This window comes from Lynx rufus, unplaced genomic scaffold, assembly GCF_022079265.1.
Source record: "Lynx rufus isolate CCGP_SWC_20201006 ecotype Redwood Valley unplaced genomic scaffold, mLynRuf1.p SCAF_7, whole genome shotgun sequence".
Lineage (NCBI taxonomy): Eukaryota > Metazoa > Chordata > Mammalia > Carnivora > Felidae > Lynx > Lynx rufus.
In genome coordinates this window covers 14,422,272-14,445,383 of record NW_025814889.1, presented here as the reverse complement: position 1 = coordinate 14,445,383, position 23,112 = coordinate 14,422,272, and the positions used below count along the sequence as shown (strand labels likewise).

Sequence of the window (23,112 nt, the reverse complement as noted above, 5' to 3'; positions counted from 1 at the left end):
CTAACCTCTGCGGGGGGGGGGGGGGGGGGTGGATAGGGTGGAGGTGGAGGAGAGTATTGCTGGATTTAAACCCTCAGCCACAGATGAACACGCATGGACCCTGAGGGGTCATCAGGCTGCAAAGGTGGTGCAGAGACTCGCCTGGCTTTATCTCGCTGCCGGGGCGGGGGCGGGGGGGAGGCTTTCACATTATTCCATTTGGGAGAAGCTGGAGCATCCTCTCGTCCTATGCGCGTGTGGTTGGGGGGGGCGGCGCGTAGCTTCCAAAAGCAATGGCCCGAATTGGTATGTGCGAGATTCAGGGCTTCCTTGAGATGCGACTGCGGGGGGACGGCCGGGCGGCCGAAGCAGGCGCCTGGCGCCGGCCTCCAGCAGGGGCGCGGGCGGCCGGGAGTCACCCGCTCCGGCCCCCGCAGCCCGCGGAGCCGCCGCTAGGAGGCGCCGCGAGCGCGCCGGGCCCCCCGCCCGCTGCCAGAGGAGGGCCGGCATCCCCTGTCGGCCGGCCCCCGAGCCGGCCGGGGAGCAGGCGGGGAGCAGACCGCGGAGGACGCGCGGCGGAGCGCCCGGGGCTGTCACCGCGGACGCGCCGCGCGCACCGACCCGGGACGCGAGCATCGGGGGAGCGCCGCCCGCCGCCGCCCGCCAAGGAGCCGCGCCGGCCGCCTGGGCTCCCGCTCCCCGGGTGAGCATCCGCCGGGGCGGAGGGCGATGTCTGCCCGGGCCCGCCGCGGTCCCCGGGACGGCCGGGCGCAGTGGCTCGCGCCCCTCTGGTGCCTCTCGGCCGCGCTGGGCGTGCTGCGGACCCCCGCCTCGCAGGCGTTCAACTTGGACGTGGACAAGCTCACCGTGTACAGCGGCCCCGAGGGCAGCTACTTCGGCTACGCGGTGGACTTCCACATACCTGCCGCTCGCACGTAAGTCGCCCCGCGCGGGGAGTTTTGCGCAAAGGGGGCGAGCCCGGCCACAGGTTGGGTCCCTGCCCCTCTGCCCCGGGGGACCCGCGCCTGTGCCCGCAGCCCGATGGAGGGAGGTTCCTGAGATTCCGTCCCGCTGCGCACTTGGGGTCCCCTCGGGCTCCCCGCCGCTTGTCCCCCCCCCTTCCATGCTAGATGTGCCTTGTGAACTTTGAATTAATGATGTGCCACTTTAAATTAATGATGTGCCACTTGTGTAGAACTCGCAAGTCCGGGGCGGGGGGGAGGGGGGTGGCTCCCAGGACTCGAGCAAAGACCCGAGCCTCGTACAAAGGGGAAAACGGGACCGAACAGATCCAAGTCTGTTTATGCGTAGCCTGTAACAATTAAGCGTCTGGGCGCAAGTGCGGTCTGCTGCAAGCGGCTGGGCTCTGCCCTTTGCTATTTTTTCCCCTTCTCTCATCTCGCTGCATACACAGCTCCACCTAGAGAAGAATTGGGACTATTTGCACCCTCTTCAAAACCAGGTTTCCGGCGCCCGTAGGTTTCCAACGGGAAATCAAGTTTGACAGTCGGTCTCCATCAGAGATACGTTTCTACCCCCGATTCCCCGCCCCCGCCCCTAGTCTCGGCGAGCACGCGGCTACGGAGACTGCATCAGACGCGCACGCTCTCATGATTCCCAAGGAGTGATTTTCTCCAACCCTTTCGCAGAGCGAGTGTCTTGGTGGGGGCGCCCAAAGCCAACACCAGCCAGCCAGACATCGTGGAAGGGGGAGCGGTCTATTACTGTCCCTGGCCCGCCGAGGGGTCTGCACAGTGCAAGCAGATCCCGTTTGACAACACCAGTAAGTGATCTTTGTCCTTCTCAACGTGGGTCCTCGTTTCAAAGAACCAGAGCCATCGTGGAGTTAACTCCCCCACTTTGTTTCTCCTCATGCGGCCCGTCTGATGAGTTTGTGTTGTGGGCTGTCCAGGTCCCTCCACTCGAGCCTGAGTGAAGGGGAGGAAAATGAACGGTGAACCCCAGACAGGGAACCTTGGTATTTTGACCTTGAGTATTTGGATATGTCCTAGTAACTTCTGTTTCCTTACTGCCCCAAGATGAGCAGTTTCAGGGTGAGCGGATGCTTTGAAGACATACAAGCGTTCCACCCTAATCTTGATTATGGAGAGAATTTGGTTGCTTCCCAAGGACAGATCTGGGAAAAGACAGATCCTTAGCGTTTCCAGTGCCCAGACTCCGGAGGCAAGACTCAGCTGCTATAGACCCAGACATCGCTCCATGTTGCTGTTTAATTCTTTACAGAAAGAAAGAATTTTCTTTCAAAATATTGGACATTGGATGCAAACTAGTACAGGCAGAGTGTGGATGGATTACATTCATTTCCAAAATCCCTAGACAGATGTTTCTTATTTAATTAAAGGGCAAATACATTTTAAACAATTCAGGCTGGTTCTGTTTCCTCTGGTGTTTTCTCTTTGGGTCCTGAGAAAATAATTTAAACGTAATGCTTTCAAAAGCATTAACACTGGATGTTTTCATTTGTACCTCTAAAACTCTATGAATTCAAAAGGAATACATTATCACAAACCAAATATCTCTTTTCAGAAAAATGTGGACTCAAATAATGGTCTTGGATGATCAACCACTTAAAATACCTTTTGCTATAAAATACCACACAACTATTTTATGACCTCATTTTTCGTTATTGTTACATTAGAGTGCATTTAGAATGTATGTAGAAAATTCATCTTCACAGCATTTAATGAAATTGGATGGATGGTATTTACCTGTTTTTAACCGATTTGCATTTTTTTAAAAGAGAAAATAATTTCAATTCTTTCAATATGGAAATCATTTCAAAGAAAAAATTGTATGCAAGGCTTACCTTGAATTATGACCAAATAAGGAAAATATTTTATAAAAGCATTTTCAAATTATGTCTTTCATATGTATCTATATATAGTCACAATAGCTCAGTTACCATAACTCAGTTATTTCATCCCAATTTTTACAAGCTTTAACTTTTAAATTTATTAGAAATTAGAAAAATTAAGCCACTTGATGTTAATTTGTAATTATAAAACAATTAGTTGTTTGATTGGGATTTTAGATGCTTCTGATTACTGACCTCCAGCTTGAGAATAAATTTCCTCATTTGGAAGAATTAAGCATCAAATTAATGGCATTTTTAATAATCCATATCAAAATCATTTGTATTTTTCAAAGTCTTTAAAACTTAAGCCTTGATAAATAAAGACATAAAGCATTCGTATTATTTGAATTTAAGTTAAGGGAAATAAATATTTATACTTTAAGATATGTTAATGCCTTTTTACCGAGAAGCAATCTATAGTCATGGACATGAATTTTGTAACCTTCTAGAACATTCCCATAACATACCAAACCAGGATCTGGTTAGTATATTTTTCCTTTGATAAAAGAAGAACCGATGTCTGCCCGGATAAGTCACATCTGAATACCTTTCTAAGTGCTAATCCCAGTAGATGTCATGGTTCAATAGATGAAAACCAGAGAATACAGACATCAGTATGAATTTTTAAAAACTGAACACTCCCAGCCCAAAATTTCCAGTGTTGAATTACAAAAGGTAGATTTTCCAAAAGTTCCTCCTCAAGCAACTGCTTGGAGATTTGAATTCACTTTCCCATAGAGAACTAATGCTGAAAGACTGTGCTTTGGTTTCCAGAATAGCCCACAGGAATGCACTTAACCCTTATTGGAGCCGAATTGTGTTTGCAGTGAAACAGTAGGGGACAAACTAGTACAATTTTAGCAATTAAGTAAATAGAAAAATGGTAAGGATGCCGAGCAAAGATCAGTGTTACTTGGAGAAAGGGCCAGGGGTGAATGGCATCTTCTGTGCAAGTTCTGAGGAAGTCTTCTGGATATCTCAAAGGGCTTTAGAGATTAACGCTTGTGGTTCTCCGCTATGTCGTAGTTTACTTCTAAATGAATGGAGGTTTCTTAGGGTGGTTTTTTTTTTTTTTGACAGACAGATGTCCTTATCCTACAATTACACTTAGCAACCCTAACCGCAATGATCTGGGGACTCATAAAAGGAGTAAGATAAGGGGTAAAAAGCAAGGAGGGAGATAGACGTTTCTGAAATCACTGAGCAAAAAGTGAAGAACAAAAACAGCTTAGGCAACCACACGTTTGTGAGAAATGAATGGTCTGTGATGGAATGAGCAAAGCAGTGGTCTGTGAAAGCTTGGGCGAGTCGCCCTGAGAGAAGAGCCTTTGAGTAAAGAAAGTTCCCCGTGTTAGCCATCAGGGGGTACTGTGGGCCCAGGAACCTTGGTTGCTGTTGGGAATGGCCTGGGAACGGTGGGGCGAAAGGAATCTGGGAACCCCAGCCCGGCTTGACCTTGGCTACTGAGTGGGTGCTGGCAAGCACAGGACACCTCATTTCTACCGGTTTCTTATCCAGGTGCCCCAGACGACGGAAGTGCCAGTGGCTGCCATTTGCCGGAAAGCAGGGAAAGAGAGGAGGGGCGCCGGGCGTCAGTGTAGCGATTTCCAGTTCAAGCCTCTGTTCTCTGTGCAGAGTGTGATCTTGGAAGCAAGGATGAAAGGCAGAAACAAAGGGGTTGCTGACTCGGGCGTCTGGCTGTCCGTGTTCCCACATGCTTTACATGTTTTGATCACCTACTGTATACCACTTATTTCTAATCCATAACATGCGTTTTATGAATAAGGAAATTGACATCAAACGTGTTGAAAAAAGATACACACAAGGCCACACCGTGATAAACGGTCGGTGCACGGTTGGAAAAGAGGTCTGCCTGCTATAGAGCCTGCCTCTTCACCCTGCCTTCCTTCCAGGAAAGGGAGAAGCCTGGTCCTGATAGGGTGCAAATTCAGGGTCCAACCCTGTGGAGCTGAGACATGGCTTGCCCCCCCCCCGCCCCGTTCCATTCCCTCGCCCCCCAGTTACCTTCACAAATTGCAATTAAAATGATCTTCTAGAGAGGATCTGGAAGGGAAAAGCGGTTTGGGTCAGGGGTTGCGGAAAGCGGAGGTCAGAGGAGTCTTTGTCTCCATGGGAATGACAGGTCGTACATGCCCCTGGTTTGCCAGAGCTCCCCACAGCGGGCTGTGTCGCCTCACTGTCCCCAGTCACCTGCCTCCTGTCTTACTCTCTGCCCATTGACGGCAATGTAGTTTTCCTCTGCTTGACCTAGTAGTGGCTCTGAGTGCTGAAGCTGCCGTTCGCGGACTAGTGTGATGTCTCAGGCAGAAATACAGATTATATTGCAAATATTCCTCTGAAAAGATAGTCCTGACTCCCCCTGTGTGTTAGCTCTGGGTCTGCTTTTACTATTACATCTGAATTCAAGGTGTTCTAAGTGAATTTGACCTTTTAATGACATTGCTTCAACGTGTGCAGGCCCCTGGGGTGTCTACAATTTCGTGTTCACAGTGGTAACCAACTAAACTCGGCTTAGTCGTTGAAGGAGACTGGCCTATAATTCAGTCCCTGGATCTGGTTGTGATCTTGAACTTCAGTTTATGTAAGGTCAACTGCCTTTTTTCTTTTTTCAACTTCCATTTAGTTCATGTTATTATTTTTTTTTCATTAAATAATCGTTTATTTTATTTTTACCTCATCATATAAAGACTGGATATTACCATATCTTATTGGATTTTAAAAATTCCTCCTCACCATAAATTCAAAAACAGGAAGCCAGGAATAGCCTCACACTTCAAATGCATGAATACTATTAAAATCTGTGGTCCTTTCAAGTACGGAGAAAGGAAACCTTAGGGAAGCATATGGCAGTGGGGGAGGGGCAAAGTGCAAAGAGTAGATAATTTTCCTGCTCTGTATAAAATCACGGAGCTGCAGAAAAGCACTTCTCTCATCTCCCTTCTGTCTTTCCCTCTTACTTCACTGGAGTAAAATTCCCCCATCACCAAATTGATCTCTTTCACTTCTGCCTCAGAAACTCCCTAACCTGTGCCCCATGCCTCAAACAATTTAAAACATCGCATCTGCCAAATTCGTGTTTCATCCTTTCTAAATCGACTCCCAGGTTCGTTAGTTCTCTTTCCGGCGGTTTCTAAGCCCATGTGTGCGGTAAATAAAGCTGCTACGTTTCAGCCTTCCTGCCCCCAAAAGGGGGGAAAAGTGACATAGAGTCAGTGAAGCCTCATCTTTGGAATGATGGGCAAATTGCAACAATAGTAGCACAGGCACGGTGTGCAAATATCTAATTAAATACACAAGTGAGACATTTTGAGCAGAAAGATAATGGCATGAGCTAATTACCCATCAGAGTCATCGTATCGCTAAGAATAACGGGGAGGCAATGCAGCTGGGAACCACTGGCAATTAGGGACCCACCGAAAGAAGGAACAGGAAGAGGTGGGGGGTGCCACTGAGACTCATGGAACGCTCTGAGAAAAAGTACCAGAATTTGCCTGGCCTTTATCTAGTATCTTTGTGTTTAAACAACAACAACAAAACAAAACCTTGAAATGGAAGACGGTTTGGTTAGGATTATCTCAAACTCTGAAATGGTACGACTTTTCGTGGGAGTTGTGTTTTAGCTTGGGGACCGGAAGGAAGCCTTTGTGTTGGGGTCTGTTTTATTTTGTGTTAAGTGAGCCCGCAATAAGAAGGCAGCTTCAAGCATCTGGCGCTGTGACTGGTACAGGGGTTGCTTTTTGATAATATTGGGTGTGCCCTCTCTCATGGGAGGGGTTGGGAAACATATTGGTCGCATAAGTCTTGCTTTTCCCAGCTCCCTCAGAAAGAAATCAGGTTTTGTTCAGGAACAAAGAGAAGAAAAACGGAGGTCGGAGCTATCAAGTAAATGACAGAGGAAATAACACCAATGTGACAGAACTCACGGGCGGCAGAAATCTGGGCTTTGGGAAGTTCAACTGCAAGTGGAAAAGGGGAGGAGGCAGCCTCAACGTGACCTCCATTAAGAATTAATCATGCCATGATTAGTATAAGTTTTGCTAACCAGAAACATACATGTACATATACATGGAGTGTGGATCCCACGGAATCGATGAGGGTGGTTTTGCTGGATGGTTTACTTATTCTGGGAGCAGCTCGTGATGGCTACCATGCCTGACACACGGCCCTTGACAGATGCAACCACCTTCCCTAAGCTTGTCCCGATTGGCTCAGACTCTCAGACGACAGAACGCACCCGAGTCCTGATACGAGAAGGCAGGAGGCCGTGGTCCCTACAGCACATAGCAACCGAGGAAGCAATTAGAAAAAGGAAGTCCTTGAAACTCCAACTAGAAATGGGAAACAGATCTGCTCCACGGCTAGTTGAGTCGTATGAACATTAGGCGCCTGTTGTTGCCTGATCTGCAAAATTCTTTTCAAGAAGCTAGAAGTCTGCGTGATGGAACAGGCTTCCAGGCTTTTGGCAGGAATAGCCTGTGTAGCGGCTGCAGCGTTCTGGGAGAAAGGTAGGAAATTGTCTTAAAATTATTCTGAAAGCGGACAAAAGCACCTGGACCCTTAGGGTGACTGCTTGAGATGTGTGCCTTCAGACTTTAGCTGTTGTGTATAGAGAGCCCGGTAGCTATGCAAGTGCGAATAAAGAGCGTCGCCGATATTCCGAGAAAAGCTCAGATCAGATGTGCCCTGACTGACGCCAATAGGGATGACACAAATAAGGGATACACAAATGGGGATTTTCGAGGAAGATAGATAGGAGACTTATCATTGATCCCACTAAAAGCACTCACTTAGAGAATAATATTTAATTTTCAAAATTTGGTTTAAGTATATCCTTAGCAAAAACACATTGAAGGCATCAAGCAAGGTGCACCTATATAATGAAATCCAAAAATAGATTAAACATAATTTGAATTCTGTTATGGGTAGTTAAGGTACGTAAGAAAATCGCAATTCACCAATAGGTGATTTACACTAGAAATATTCTACCTAATACACTGGTGTTATTTTGTTGGACGTGAGCCAGGCACTTCCCACACCAGTTTGGAAGAAACGGAGCTGAATCTCAGTTCTGCAGAGTCCAGTTGCTGAACCATTGGTATTTAGTATATGGCCCCAAAGGTCTGCCAAATTTTCTAGATCCATAAACATTGGTAAAAGTGATCATCTCGCCTTTTAATTGTTTTCCGTAGAAACAAGGTATAGATTACAAAACAAAGTCTTTGTAAAAATGCCAGGCATTGGGGTTGGAAAGGAGGTGTTGACTCCCCAGAGGCGCAGAACAAGCGAGTTTGGTGGGTAGGGGGGTCGACGCACGGTGGAACTTTCTATGCCTTGATTGTGGCAGTGGGTACGTGGCTAATGTGTTTTTGTCAAAACCCAGAGAATGATCCATTACCAAGAGTGGATCTGACTGTTTGGAAACGAAAAAGAAAATCTTTATGGAGAATGCCAGAGAGTTGTATATTCGATGTGGAGATGCAGTGTGGTTTTGTGACCATTGCTATGAGCATGTGGTCTTTAAGTTCCTGGACCATTGGAACTAATAACTGGCAGTATAAGGACACACGTTATCGTTGAAGAGCTTAGGCCACTGCCTCCAAATAAGGGGGGACCATTGGTCCAAACAACTTGTAGGACCTTCTTTAGTATTCTTTAAGTAAAGGATTATATATTCAGGGGCACTTGGGTGGCTCAGTCAGTTAAACATGTATGTGACGCTGGCTCAGGTCATGATCTCATGGTTTGTGGGTTCAAGCGCCACGTTGGGCTCTGTGCTGACAGCTCAGAGCCTGGGGCCTGCTGTGTCCCCCTCCCTCTCTCTCTCCCCCTGCCCAGCTCGTGCTCTGTCTCTGTCTCTAAAAAATAAATAAATGTTAAAAGCAATTTAAAGGATTACATGTTCGGAGTATGTTTGGTAAGAGCACTGTCAATGAAAACATGCTGAGTAAGAAGAAATCTTTGCAATGAAGCATCATACTTGTGTAATTTTCTTATCCTTACTGAAAGTCAGCATGGGACCCCTCACTGGTTTCATTAGGCTAAGGAGACCCCACCTCAAACATTTCCTGTAGTTTTCACAGTCAGCGTTAAGTACCCTGCCGGGCATATACATAAGAATATTCAGTTTTATTCTTTACCTTAGATATCTGACATAAGGACGCAGATTTGTGTATGATGTTGCAGAAGCCTCTGTATCCGTCTGCCCTGGTTTCCAGGATGTGTGGAGATTGGAAAGGCACACACCATTGCTACAGGAATAGGTTTATGCAGGAACCTCGCATAGCCCACCTTCATGCAGAGCACTGGCCCCAGGTGTAGCCGGGTGAACCCGCTCCCACTGGTCAGGTTATGGCTCCATTCACAATACAGCACAGGACAGGGTGTCTCTCAAACGTGTGTTACATACACACCCATGTCCCTACTCACCCTGGACCCACACCCTGGTGTCCCTGACCATCCAGAGCACCTTCTCTCCCCGTAATGACTTTCTGGTACTTTTGGCTTCTCCCTTCCTACCATTCCCAGTGGGAAATAGACTTTAGACATTAATTGCGAAGTTGCTGCCAATTGTTTTTTAGGAGAACGGAGGTATAAACACTAAAATATAATGTCTTCAAACATCCCCGATCTGGGTGGTCAAGTAAATTGTGGCATAATCGTACAATTAAGTATTATAATCATAAAACATGAAGCCTACCGAGAATCGGTATTAATATGGGAAAATGGTTTTGTTTTAATGTCAGGTGAAAAGCATAAAATTCAAAATTGTATCTAGACATGTCGAAGAGAAGAAAAATGGATATACGTTGAGAGGTTGTCCTCGGAAAGTGGGATTGAAACCAAAGTTTTTTCTTCCTTTGTAATTTTTTTAAGTTTATTTATTTATTTTGAGAGAGAGGGAGAGCACGAGTAGGGGAGGGAGGGAGAGAAAGAGAGAATCCCAAGCAGGCTCCATACTCTTAGCACAGAGCCCAACACAGGGCTCCATCCCACAAACCATAAGATCATGACCTGCACTGAAATCAAGAGCCGGATGCTTAACCAACTGAGCCACCCAGGTGCCCCTTTTTTCCTTCTTCTTTTTTAAATGCATTTTTACCTCATTTTCAAAACTATGAACAGGTATTTATGATCAGGAAAACTAGTAAAATTAAGCACGCAAAAATTTCTAAGTGAAATTGTTGAGTTCACTGAAGTATTTTGAAGACTGAGTGTAGATGGTAGAGTAGATTAAAAATGTACTATTTCTATCGGTGTTGACATTTAAAAAAATTTTTTTAACGTTTTTTTTATTTTTGAGACAGAAAGAGACAGAGCATGAACGGGGGAGGGTCAGAGAGAGAGAGGGAGACACAGAATCCGAAGCAGGCTCCAGGCTCTGAGCTGTCAGCACAGAGCCCGACACGGGGCTCAAACTCCCTGACCGCGAGATCGTGACCTGAGCCGAGGTCAGACACCCAACCGACAGAGCCACCCAGGCGCCCCTGTGGGTGTTTCCATTTACAAATACTGAAGACTAAGGATGTGTTCAGTAACCCTTATATGTGTAAAAATAAGAAGATGGAGTTGTATCGCCTGTTTTCATTTTCAAGTTGTCCCTGAATCATCAGGATAGTGGACTTGATGGTCTGACACATAGAAGGGGCTGCACCCTTCTATGGTGGGTGCACCATTGTACAGAACCTACCAATTCAAATGCTAATTTCATGTGGAAACACCCTCACAGACATATCCAGAAATAATGTTTAGTGAAATATCTGGACACCCCCTGAGCTGGGCAAGTTGACACGTAAAATCGAAGCCTCTGTGAGACTGTCAGTGCACGTTCTCCTAGGAATGGCACTGAGAATTCATGAACTAAGGAAACCCACGGGATTCATAGGTAGAACATTTATTGGTTGGTCACTATTGATCTTCACGTGTCTTAGGCCAAAGCATACCCAGGAATTACTGTAGTAACGAATGACTCCCAAATCTCTGGCTTCAGACAGCCCAGGTGCATCGCTTGCTCACACTGTGTGTTTATTTTTTAAAGTTTATTTATTTATTTTGAGAGAGACAGAGACAACATGAGTAGGGGAGGGGCAGAGAGAAAGGGGGAGAGAGAATCCCAAGCAGGTTCCGCACCGGAAACTCACAGCCAGGTGCGGGACTCAAACTCAGGAAACTGTGAAGTCGTGACCTGAGCCGAAACCAAGAGTGGGGCGCTTAAGAGACTGAGCCACCCAGGCGCCCTTGTATGTTTAATGTAAGGTGGTAAGGAGGTTCTTACGAAGGATGCAGGCTAATGGAGGTGCCTCATTGATGAGCGCTTTCAAGATCACTCCAGCTATAAAGGCAGGTAGAGCGTTGCACACTGTTTGTTAAAGCTTCTGCCCGGAATGGACATTCACCACTTCTCCTCACATTTGGTAGGCCAAAGCATGCTCTGGAGGTTGGCCATGCCAACTTACTTCACACTTTTTTTTTTTATCCGCACCTAACAAAATTGTATCTACAACCTGTAGAAGAATACCAGGTAGGATAGGAAATGTAGTAAAAGAGGTTGGCTTTGAAAACTGTGATTAAAACTGATTTTTCTTCTATCCCTAATGGACATATTTTGTAGGACATATTTTTGGGGGGGGACTGAAATGGCATAGCTCTTCGGGGCTGCAGTCCCAACCCTCACACTTCCGGTAGAGAGCACATAAATGGCAAGGACATGAAGGTGTTTCTGTCAGCAGGGATTTGAGTGAAACTTTCTACCAAAAATCAGTCCTTAACCTGATCTGCCTGGACTCCATTCTCTACCACAAATGTTGTCCGGGAAGACCGAATGCCCTTCATCCTTTCAGTCAGCCTTCTTGGGATACGTGCTGTAAAATCAATGTCTTTTCCCCCCTCAAAGCACATTTCAGTTCACTTTTTAATATCAATTTATTTTTGAGAGAGAGAGAGCACGTGAGAGCGTACCTGCATCCAAGTGGGCGAGGGGCAGGGAGAGAGAGGGAGACATGGAATCTGAAGCAAGCACCAGGCTCTGAGCTGATTAGCTCAGAGCCTGACCTGGGGCTTGAACTCTCCAGCTGTGAGATCGTGACCTGAGCTGAAGTTGGATGCTTAACCAAGTGAGCCACCCAGGTGCCCTGCGGTTCATTTTAACCCACCTTTACTTCTAAAAATATTATCTTAAGACAACAGTGGAAGCGAAAGTGAAGCTTCATGTTAGCAGGCAATAAAATCAAATTTCAGTGACTAGAACAGGGTTAGTAGCTTTCCGTAAGCAGACACCAGTCTAAAGAGTCGAAGTGTGGTCATGAACAGAGCCCAAGGCCTTCCTTACTTTTGTGGGGTTTATGGTGCACAGCCAGTGACAGAAAAAGAAAGGTAAGGCCAAGGTGACAGAGAGCGGTGTGTCCCCACCCGTGTATCTATTTTTGATTGGGCGGGTATTAGTTTCCTGGTGCCGCTGTAACAAATTACCATACACTTGGTGGCTTCAAACAACACAAACTGATTATCTTATGGTTTTGGAGGCCAAAGTGGAAACTAGATCCCACTGGGCTCAAATCAACGCGCTGGCAGGGCTGTGTTCCTGAGGGACGCTCTGTGGGCAGAACCTATTTCCGGTTTCCAGAGACTGCCCACGTTCCTTGGTTCAGAGCCCTCGTTGGTTTTCAAAACCAGCAATGTCAGGCTGAATCATTGTGCTCTCAAGTCTCTGGTTCTCCTTTCCTGCTTCCCTCTTCCACTCTCAAGTACCCTTTATATGACATCGGTCTAGATAATCCACGATAATCTCTCTATCTCAAATTCAGCTCCCTAGCAACCTTAATTCCACCTGCAGCCTTAATTCCCTTTGCCAGGCAACCTAAAATATTCATAGGTTTGGGGGCAGGGGGGAAGGTTTAAGGTATAGACATTTTGGGCGTCTATTATTTTGCTTACCACAGGTGTTTAGACTTTTATTGAGGAGGTGGAATATCAGAACAAGGACCTAAAGTAATTAAGTGAGGGAGGGAACCAAGTATGGAGGGTCGGGTGGTGTTCCAGCCTACAGTAAAGTCATTGCTGAAGTCTGGAGATGAGAGTATCCTTGGGAGATAGATAAAGGGCACTGAGCTGGACCCAAGTCAGGGGAAAGAGTGACAGAAAATGAAGCCAGAGAGCCCAGTAGAGGAAAGATTACATAATAACTGAAAGGCCAGGGTCAAGGCTTTGGATTTTATTCAAGGAGTGATGGGCAGCCCCTGGTGGTTTTGAGTAGACAAGTAAGATAATTTGAATTACGTTTCCCCAAGGATCGGGTTAACAGACAGTAGGCAAGCAAGAGCGGAAGGAGACTGGGGTTTGGTGACAGCAGCTGGGGTTGAAAAATGGTTGGGTCTGGGATTCATTTGAAAGTGCAGGCGGTAGAATTTCATTATGGATCGGAAGCAAGGCGTGGAAGAAAGAGAGAATTTTGACCTGAGTCATAGGGGAACAGGACAGAGACAGGGAACAGTGGGGGAAGGAGCAAGTCTTGGGGAAAAATAATCAGGAGTCGAATCCAGACAGGTGACATGTGAGCTGCTTATTGGACATCCGGGTGAGGTCACGTGGGAGGGCAAATGAAGAAAGCTGGAGCTCAAGCACAAGGCTTGGAGACTGAGATTGGGAAGCCACGAGTGTGCGGACGGTATTGGGACCGTGCCTTGGGGCGTGAGTGCGTGAGTGTGGCCGGAGAAGCGGGAAGCAAAGGACAACCAAGAGAGAAGGGAAGGGAACAGAAGGGGGGAGATCAAGGTTGAGATAGAGTCGTGGGGCACCTTGACATTTGGGGAAATATTGGAGGGATTGACAAGGAGAGCCACGGAGGCAGAAGAAGTCATGAAGCCAGTGAAGCAAGTTCTGTGAGGTGGAGTAAAGGGAGAATGGGAAGTTATTGCTGTGGAACAAAAGGGGTTGCCGTGGAGGTGGGGAGAGATAAGAGGAGAGGACCCACCCGGATAGCGGGGGCCCGGGACCTTCACTATAAACGGGCTCAGGGAAATGGAGTTGTTGAGAAGATACTAGTGCGTGTTTGCAGTCTAATAGGAATCATCCTGTTGAGAGGGAAGCAGCAGCGACTGAAAGACGCTGGAAGGGGACCTGTAGGAACAAAATCCGGAAAGGATGTAAAGGGGTGGGTGGGGACTCTTAGACGGAGGGGACAGGGGCAGCTGTTCCTCGGGGACAGGACAGCAGCACAACAAGGGCACCACTGAGAGGAGCTTGGTGGGTCTGGAGACAGGATGAAGACAATGACCTTTTCTCACGTCTTGCATTTTCTCCGTGAACCGGGAAGCAAGGTTATGGGCTGATGAGAAGGGAGCAGGAGCAGGTTAGCAGAAGGAGGAAGGGTGAAGAGTAGTCCCGGGGCAGAATGAATCGAGCAGCGAAGTCACAGGATTGAATCGCAGGCAGTGCGCAGGGACCGTGCAGATTTATCAATCTGAATTTACTGGTGGCAGGAATAAATTTTTTTTTTTTTTTTTTTTTTGCCTCTGCTCACCTTATTTTATGGTTCTACTCTTCTGGGATAGGATTTAAGATCTCCCAGGGAACAAGTCCATCCCGAGTGTTAATCTCCCGCGAGAATACACTGCAGACACAGAAGGTTTGAGTTCTTTCTGAAATGCCTATTTTAGGTAACATTAGGAATGGTGATTCTTTTTTTTTTTTTTTTTTTTTTTTTTTTTTTTTTAACCAGAGAGTGAACCATTTTGTTAGATGAATGGTTGGGATCCTTTTTACTACATCTTCTGGCCACAAAGATGAGATCCCAAGGAAAAGGGAAGCATATGACAGGAGTTAGCATAAATACATTTTCAAACTCTATTGGGAGGCCAGTTTATGCAGTCTTCATCCTGAAACCCAATCATATCCTGTATTTAAAAGCATTGCTTTGAGGTCATATTGAAGAGATTTATGTCATTTAATCTGCTTCCTGAGATTCCCCTGCCGAGAGGTTTTCATTACTTCTTGAAGCAAATAAATTGTTGGGCGCTAAACAGAAGCATGCTGTGTTCCTGCCAATCCGAAGGTGACATATAAGCCATATTGAGACTTGTCAGCTCCCCAGCTGTTTCTTGGCCAAGACATTTGAGACCAGGGAATTATTCCGAGTGTGAGAAAATCTAGAGCCGAGAGAAAGCCTCAGGCATTCAAGGAGCTCAAAGAAAATCACTGTGGTTGGAAATGAAGGGATGACTCTGGAAGGTAAGGGTGGCATGAGATCTCCGGCTTCAGGATAGAGAATGAATTTAAAAGTGTCAAGCCTTGGGACGCCCGGGTGGCTCAGTCAGTTAAGCGTCTGACATTGGCTCAGGTCACGATCTCACCATTCGTGGGTTCGAGCGAGCCCCGCCTTGGGCTCTGTGCTCACAGCTCAGAGCCTGGAGCCTGCTTCGGATTCTGTGTCTCCCTCTTTCCCTGCCCCTCCCCCACTCACACTCTGTCTCTCTCTCAAAAATGAATAAACATAAAGGAAAAAAATCATAAAACTGGCAAGCCTGGAGGAAGAGAAACCAGTAGGAAGCTGTTGCAGAAACGGAGCCAAAAGAAAGGGCGGTCACAATTAGGGAAGTAGCAAGAGGGATAGAAAGAAATGGATGGACTTGAGAGAGGGCTTCGGAAGGAAGAGTGGACAGGAACTGACTAGCGAATGGAATTTGGGAGGATTGCTGATTGCCAAGGATGCACTCCAAGCTCCCGGCTTGGTTCATGGGGCTACCATTTTATTAGGTATAAATGGCGAACAAGACAGACATAGTCTCTGACCTTGCGATATTCAAGTCCAGTGGATGAGAGCCTCAACGCCTGGCAGCGGTAGTCTATGGTCATGTGACGTGACAGCAAAAAGTAAAGGCTTTAAGTGTGCAGAAGAGGGCTTCTTTCCCTGCCTGGAGGGGGACTTGTGGGTATCAGGAGAGGGCATCATTAACGGCCAGAGCTGAAGAGAGGTGTGTGCATGCGTGGGTGTGCCTGTGTGACCTGTGTGTCCCAGGGGGCCGGCGAGCTTCGAGAGAAGACTCTTCCAGCTGGGGCACACCAGTGGAGTGTGTGGGAGCAGATGAGGTCAGAGGTGATGGCTCTCTACAATTGCTCTGTCCATCCCTGCCTTTCAGACTTTCATTTCCTACCAGGGAAGTTTTCTTTTCTCTCGTTTTTAATCTGGTCTACCAGATTAAAGAGATGGCCTACCATGTCCCTTTGGAGAGATGTTCCCCTAGCTGCATCATGAATTAGCAGAATATCCCTCCCAAAATCACTTGCATCGTACCACCAAAATTCCATATGTATTTCCAGAACAAACCTTACATGTGACCTGGGTTAACTTGCATACGAAAAGCATTTCAAACGATATTATATGATGTAGAAGACTCATTCAGATTATTACGAAACAAAAGTCTAAAGAACGCTGGCTAGGCACTATTGGCTGTGAAAAACATGAACTTGGAAATGCGACCTTTATTCTTGGCAAGACAATATAGATGTGGAAATAATTGTAGCAGAAGATGTATATTCCCATCTAGATCAGGAAAACTGTATAATATGTATGAAACAAAGCATTTGAATAGTGATATGAAAAAAATAATTTAAAATAAAACTTCCATGGGGCGGCTGGGCAGCTCAGTCGTTCAAGCGTCTGATTTCTGCTCAGGTCATGATCTCATGGTTTGTGGGTTCGAGCCCCATGCCAGGCTCTGTGCTGACAGCTCAGAGCCTGGAGCCTGCTTCGGATTCTGTGTCTCCCTCTCTCTCTGCCCCTCCCCTGCTCGTGCTCTCTTTGTCTCTGTGTCTCTGTCTCTGTCTCTCTCTCTCTCTCAAAAATAAACATTAAAAAGATTTTTTAAATAAAACTCTCATGATTGCCAGTAAAGAAATGGCTTAGACTAGAGGAATGAGCCAGAAGCCTCTCAAATTCTAAAAGGTTGGAGGGGTTTACCAAACTTAACAGCTACTATGTCCAAGGGGTAAGATTCCAGTGACCTTCCTCTAAGTACCTTATGTAATTCTTTTTTTTTTTTTTTTACTAACTTTGAAGCCCTTTATGTAATTCTTTATACAAGTTTTGTTACTTTATATTGTTTGACTTTTTAAGAACAAAAATCTGAAAAAATTTCAATTTGAGAAGAAAGAGTTTTTGAAGCTGCATTTTAAAGCATTTTTTTTATGACAGATACATTTGACTTAATAGTTTGGTTTATATCGTTTCACTATTTATTTATTTATTTATTTTAGTTTCATTTTTTATTTTGTTTTTGTTTTTTAATATGAAATTTATTGTCAAATTGGTTTCCATACAACACCCAGTGCTCATCCCAACAGGTGCCCTCCTCCATGCCCATCACCCCCTTTCCCCTCGCTCCCACCCCCCATCAACCCTCAGTTTATTCTCAGTTTTTAAGACTCTCTTATGGTTTGCCTCCCTCCCTCTCTAACTTCTCTTTTTTCCTTCCCCTCCCCCATGGTCTTCTGTTAAGTTTCTCAGAATCCACTTAAGAGCATCATTTCACTATTTAGACGTAATGCATGGGGTCCATTTGTATTCACTTCATTATTTTATTTAGTTGCTTATTTACCTATTTATATTTGATAAATTTGACATGATAAAATTCATAAACTTAAAACATGTTATTTTATGCGTTTATATGTTGTAATATGGTTGCCACTGAAGCATATATATCGCATTACATCATTATAGAAAAGTCATATTAATCATATTCATTCCACCATGCACTAGATCTCTGTGGCCTGTTTACTACTCAGTACAAGTGTGTGCTGTTAAACACCATCATTCTTTTCCTCCGTCCCGCCGTCACCTGGTAACCACCGCTTTACTCTCGGTAAAGCAGGTTTTTAAGGAAGTGATTTCGATTAGTTGGCAAACAAGGAAGAACACGATTTTGCAAGAGAAACATCATGTATGAAGTCTAGGAGTGAGACTCGACAGGGAGCAGAGAGGACGTTACCTGGATGGAAGGAAATGCCATACCGGGAGATCAGGTGTGGTTCCAGAACTATGCTGTGGAGGGCAGGGCATTTAGATTCGATCTACTCGATAAAGACAGGAAAACTGTTCAGCGCATGTCTGTGTGCATAGACACCTATTTGTATGTTGTATACATATATGGTATACGTCTATAAATAAATGTATAGAATATTCATTTAATCAGGATAATGCATTTCTGTCTGTCAACGGATGAATGGAGAAAGATGCGGTATATATACGCATTGAAATATTATTCAACCATTAAAAAGGGGAAAGCCTTGCCATTTGTGTCCAACGTGGCTAGAACTGGAGGGCGTTATGCCAGGTGAATTAAGACACAGAAAGACGAATGCTGTATAATCTCACTTCCACGTGAACTCTAAAAGAAAACAAGATTAGAAAAAGAGAGCAGGTTTGTGGTTACCAGGGGTGGGGGAAATTGGACGAAGGTCGTCAGAAGGTACAAACTTCTAGTCGTAAGATAAACAAGGCCTGGGAATGGAATGTTCTAAGCGATGACTAAGGCTCACGCTGCTGTATAGCATATATGAAAGGTGTTAAGAGAGTAGATCCTAAGACTTCTCACCATCAGGGGAAAAAAAATTTTTTTTTTCTTTTTTGTATCTGTGTAGGAGATGGTGGATGTTCCCTAAATGTGTTATTGTAATCATTTCACAATATCACATAAAATCACGAGGCTGTACACCTTAAACTTCTCCAGTGCTGCATGGCAATTCTATCTCAATAAAACTGGGTGGAAAAAAGAATGACACATGTCTTGAACATGACATGGAAAAATGAATGTGGTATTTCCTCAAACACTTAAAAAACCACAATAAAATGAGCAAGAGTATGAAAGCTACAGAGCTGTTCTTTAATGGTTTAAAAAAAAAAAAAACATGCTTAAAAACACGTCTATTTGTTTTTTTGTGGCGGCAGGGGGTGGGGGAAGCAGAGAGAGTTGTCAGCCCAGAGCCTGGGGCTCAAATTTTCAAACCGTGAGGTCGTGACCTGAACCAGAGAGACACCTAACTGACTGAGCCACCCAGGCACCCCTTTAATGTTTTTTTTATTTTTTTATTTTTTAAAAATTTTTTTTTTTCAACGTTTATTTATTTTTGGGACAGAGAGAGACAGAGCATGAACGGGGGAGGGGCAGAGAGAGAGGGAGACACAGAATCGGAAACAGGCTCCAGGCTCTGAGCCATCAGGCCAGAGCCCGACGCGGGGCTCGAACTCACGGACCGCGAGATCGTGACCTGGCTGAAGTCGGACGCTTAACCGACTGCGCCACCCAGGCGCCCCTAATGTTTTTTTTAATAGTGGTTTTAGGGTATCGGGAATCATACATTGGGAAGTTTACTTTTCCGGGACATAAAAATCAACCCAGGTTTTTTTCTTGGACTTGTTTCTTTTCGACAAGGGGTGCTCCTGCCACAGCTATATTATTTTGAATCCTACAAAGGAGTAGTCCCTGTTCTCAGATACGTAGTTTCAGTTTGAAGGAAACTGTTACAGCACACGCTGATTATGGGAAAGATTACAGACAAACGTTTAAAGATTTCTTTTTCCCTCTTCCTGATTAGAAATGTCTGGACAGCTCCTGCAACAGCTTTAAGAAAATCCCTAAGGCTGTGCACTCCAAGTGGTGACTGAAGGCATAAGGAAGCTTACTGTCTTCCAGCACGAGGTCGAGGACTTATCTATAAATAGTTTTCAAAAATCCCCTCATCTACCAGAATGTTCCGCGGCACCTCTGTCGGTTTCAGCTCCTGTCTCCCCCTGGGTGATCTATCTTCACTTTTTATAATTCCTCCCATTTGACTAAGCCAAAAGATTAGAAAAACCTGCTTGGAGCCCACATGTGCACCATATTCTACACTCTCTCACTCCTGCTCTGAAATGAATACTCCCGTGAAAAAGGAACCAAAACCTAGTAGGCTTGCCACCCACTGGGATTTGTACCCAGATTGCCCAGAGACTGAAGCTACTGATTGACGAAAGTCGGCTTCAAAGCCCAGAAATGGAAGACAGGCCAAATCAACTTGGTTACTACCACCCATCTAAGTGTTCCAGGTTGGCCTACAAATCTGGTTTTTGGTGGTGGTGTTTTTTTTTTAATGTTTATTCATTTTTTGAGAGAGATGGGGTGGGGCAGAGAGAGAAGGAGACACAGAATCTGAAGCAGGCTCCGGGCTCTGAGCTGTCAGCACAGAGCCTGAGACGGACCTGGAACCCATGAGCTGTGAGATCATGACCTGAGCCAAAGTCGGACGCTTAACCGACTGAGCCACCCAGGCTTTATGTTTCTTGTTTCTGTTTTTTTTTCCAGATCACATTTTATCTTATTTCTTAAAGATTTTATTTTTCAAAGTAATCTCTACACCCAACATGGGACTCGAACTCACAACCCCAAGAGCAAGAGTTGCATTGCTCTACCCACTGAGCCAACCAGGGGCACCACCCAGATCATATTTTATGCGATCTGAAGAGAAACCAGAGTATCACCCAGATCATGTTTTAAATGAAAGGGAGATCATAGTAAACAATATGTTAGACAGACTTCTGAACGAATACATGGGGGCTTTGGTCATTCATTCAGCAAACACTCATGCAGGGAATACTGTGTGTCAGGCACTGTCCTAAAAGTGGGCAATACAGACTTGAAGCAGAGAACGTTCTACTCATGGGATTTACATATATTCTGAAGGAGACAGACAGGAAGCATGCCAACCAACAAATCCGATCATCTCAGATCGTGCTCAGCCCTGTGGAAAACTGTGGCAGTGAGAACAGTAAACGCAACGAAGACACAGCAAAAGCTGAGCATGTTCAAGGGACAGAAAGTCGATGTGTCTGCGACTCACGGAGCCTGGGCAGTTGGAGGACCTGGGAAAGGATGGGAACCTGGGAAAGGAGGATGCTGGAAAGGCAGGCAGGGGCCAGATCATGTCAGGAGTTTAGCACCGCAATATGGAATTACAACTCTCCAAGAAAAAAAGATGGATTGTTCTATAGCTGGTGTGGTGACGACTGGCCTTACTGAAAATAAGTAAGAGGGGCAGCGCCTGGGTGGCTGTGTTGGTTGAGGGTCCAACATCGGCTCAGGTCATGATCCCGTGGTTCATGGGTTTGAGCCCCACACTGGGCTCTGTGCTAACAGCTCAGAACCTGGAGCCTGCTTTGGATTCTATGTCTCTCTCCCTCTGTCCCTCCTCTGCTCACACTGTCTCACTCTCAAAATAAATAAATAAACGTTGCAAAAAAAAAAATCATACTTTGCCATGTCATATTAAAAAAACAAATTCCAGACGGACAACAGCCCCATAAGCACAGTTAAAAGACTAGTAAAAATTGGGAGAAGATATTTGCAACATATACGTAAGCAAAAGAATCAATCCTCAGAATATATGTCAACTTCTTACAAATCGATAAAATAAATCAGACAAGAAAGTGAACAAAGGATGTGAACTGGAAAGTCACAGAGGTAAAAAGTATGGGGGCCATAAACAGAAAAAGATGATCAACTTGCTAATGATCAGGGAAACGCCAGTGAAAACAGAATTGGCAAAAACTTTAAAATCCTACAATGACAGGAGCTGATGGCCCTACTCCTGTGTGCCGCTGCTGTGTTTGTGGGTTGTAGCTACTCTGGGAAAGCTGGTAAAGAGGATGTGGTGACTCTCTATGACCCAGCAATGTCATCTCTAGGCTGGTGCCGGAAAGGTACTCTTCCATGATCTCGTGGCTCATGGGATCAAGCTTGGGATTCTCTCTGTCCCTCTTTCTGCCCCTTCTCTGCTCTCTCTCTTAGAATAGAATAGAATAGAATAGAATAGAATAGAATAGAATAGAATAAAATAGAATAAAATACATAAAATAAAAAATAAAAATAAAATAGGCATCTGGGTGGCTCAGTCGGTTAAGCGTCCACCTTCAGCTTAGGTCATGATCTCGTGGTCTGTGAGTCGGAGCCCCGTGTCAGGCTGGAGCCTGCTTCGGATTCTGTGTCTCCCCCTCTGTCTGCCCCTCCCATGCTTATGCTCTCTCTCTCTCTCTCTGTCAATAATAAATAAACCTTAAAAAGTAAAATAAAATTAAGTTAATAAAATTAAAAACCTAACCTAACCTAAACTAAAAAAATAGAGCTGGGTATGGAGCGGGATACAATACCAAGCAAGAATTTAAAAGAATGAGCTAAATGTATCTACCTACCTAGCTATCCACCAACCTACTACCTATTTTCTAGCTATCTATCTACCCACGGATCATGCAGCCAGCACAGAACCATTTTTTTTTCCAGTTTCAAGGAACGCACAAACTACTCAATAACAAACCGTTGTCAGACTACAACTAAATCTGACCCCATTATCTGTTTTTGTGTGGCCAGTAAGTAAGCTAAGAGAAGCTTTTACATTTTGTAGTGGTTTGGGAAGATCTTGTGAAAGAGTAACATTTAATGACACATGAAAGGTCTGTACCTTTCCAAATTTCTGTGTCTGCCCGTCAAGTTTAATGGGGACGTAGCCAAGCCCATTCTTTTACACACTGTCTATGGTTGTTGCTGCTACAGGGGCAGAGAGAGTGAAAAACCTGAAGTATTTTATTTTATCCCCTTTAAGAAAAACAAATTGCAGACCGCTGTCCTATAGGATTCATGGGCATTCTTTTTTAAACGGCCAGGAGTACACACATCAATTTCATGATGGTGGACGCCTCTGGAGAAGAAAAAGAGGGCAATGGAACTAGGGATAGATGTTAAAGAATACTGTAATGTTTGTAAATGTGAAAGACCCGAGTTGTCAATTCTGCCTAGTGGGAATGGAAGTGTTTGTTATATTAAGAAAGTAGACAAAGGTACAAGGACTTAAGGCCTTGGGAGAGCTCACAAAAAAATGTATATATATTTTGTAGACATTATTCTGTATCAGTGCATACAAATCTGTCACATATACTTTAACAGTAGGGTAGTGGTCTGTTTTATAGATGACAGAAATTTCAGTTTGAATCCCTTGTGTATAAATATTTAAGTTCCAGTTTTCTATCACAACCAGGATGGCAACTATCTTCACTTTTGCATCTTAAAGCATCTATGTAATTATTCCCTTCGAACCAAATCCTGGAAGTTGAATTCTTTCATTAAAAAAATGTGTATTTAAGGGGCGCCTGGGTGGCTCAGTCGGTTGAGCGTCCGACTTCGGCTCAGGTCATGATCTCACAGCTCGTGAGTTCGAGCCCC

At 45.1% G+C, this 23,112-nt stretch overlaps 1 protein-coding gene across 1 annotated transcript in view; it reads left to right on the top strand.

The window, feature by feature from the left end:
- The first annotated feature begins 708 nt into the window (after window positions 1-708).
- ITGA8 (integrin subunit alpha 8) overlaps window positions 709-23,112 on the top strand; it is a 187,140-nt gene continuing 164,736 nt past the window's right edge. Inside the window, exons 1-2 of the mRNA XM_047067331.1 lie at window positions 709-914; window positions 1,629-1,762. Of these exons, the coding sequence (XP_046923287.1) occupies window positions 709-914; window positions 1,629-1,762 (340 nt within the window). The remainder of the gene's footprint in view (window positions 915-1,628; window positions 1,763-23,112) is intronic.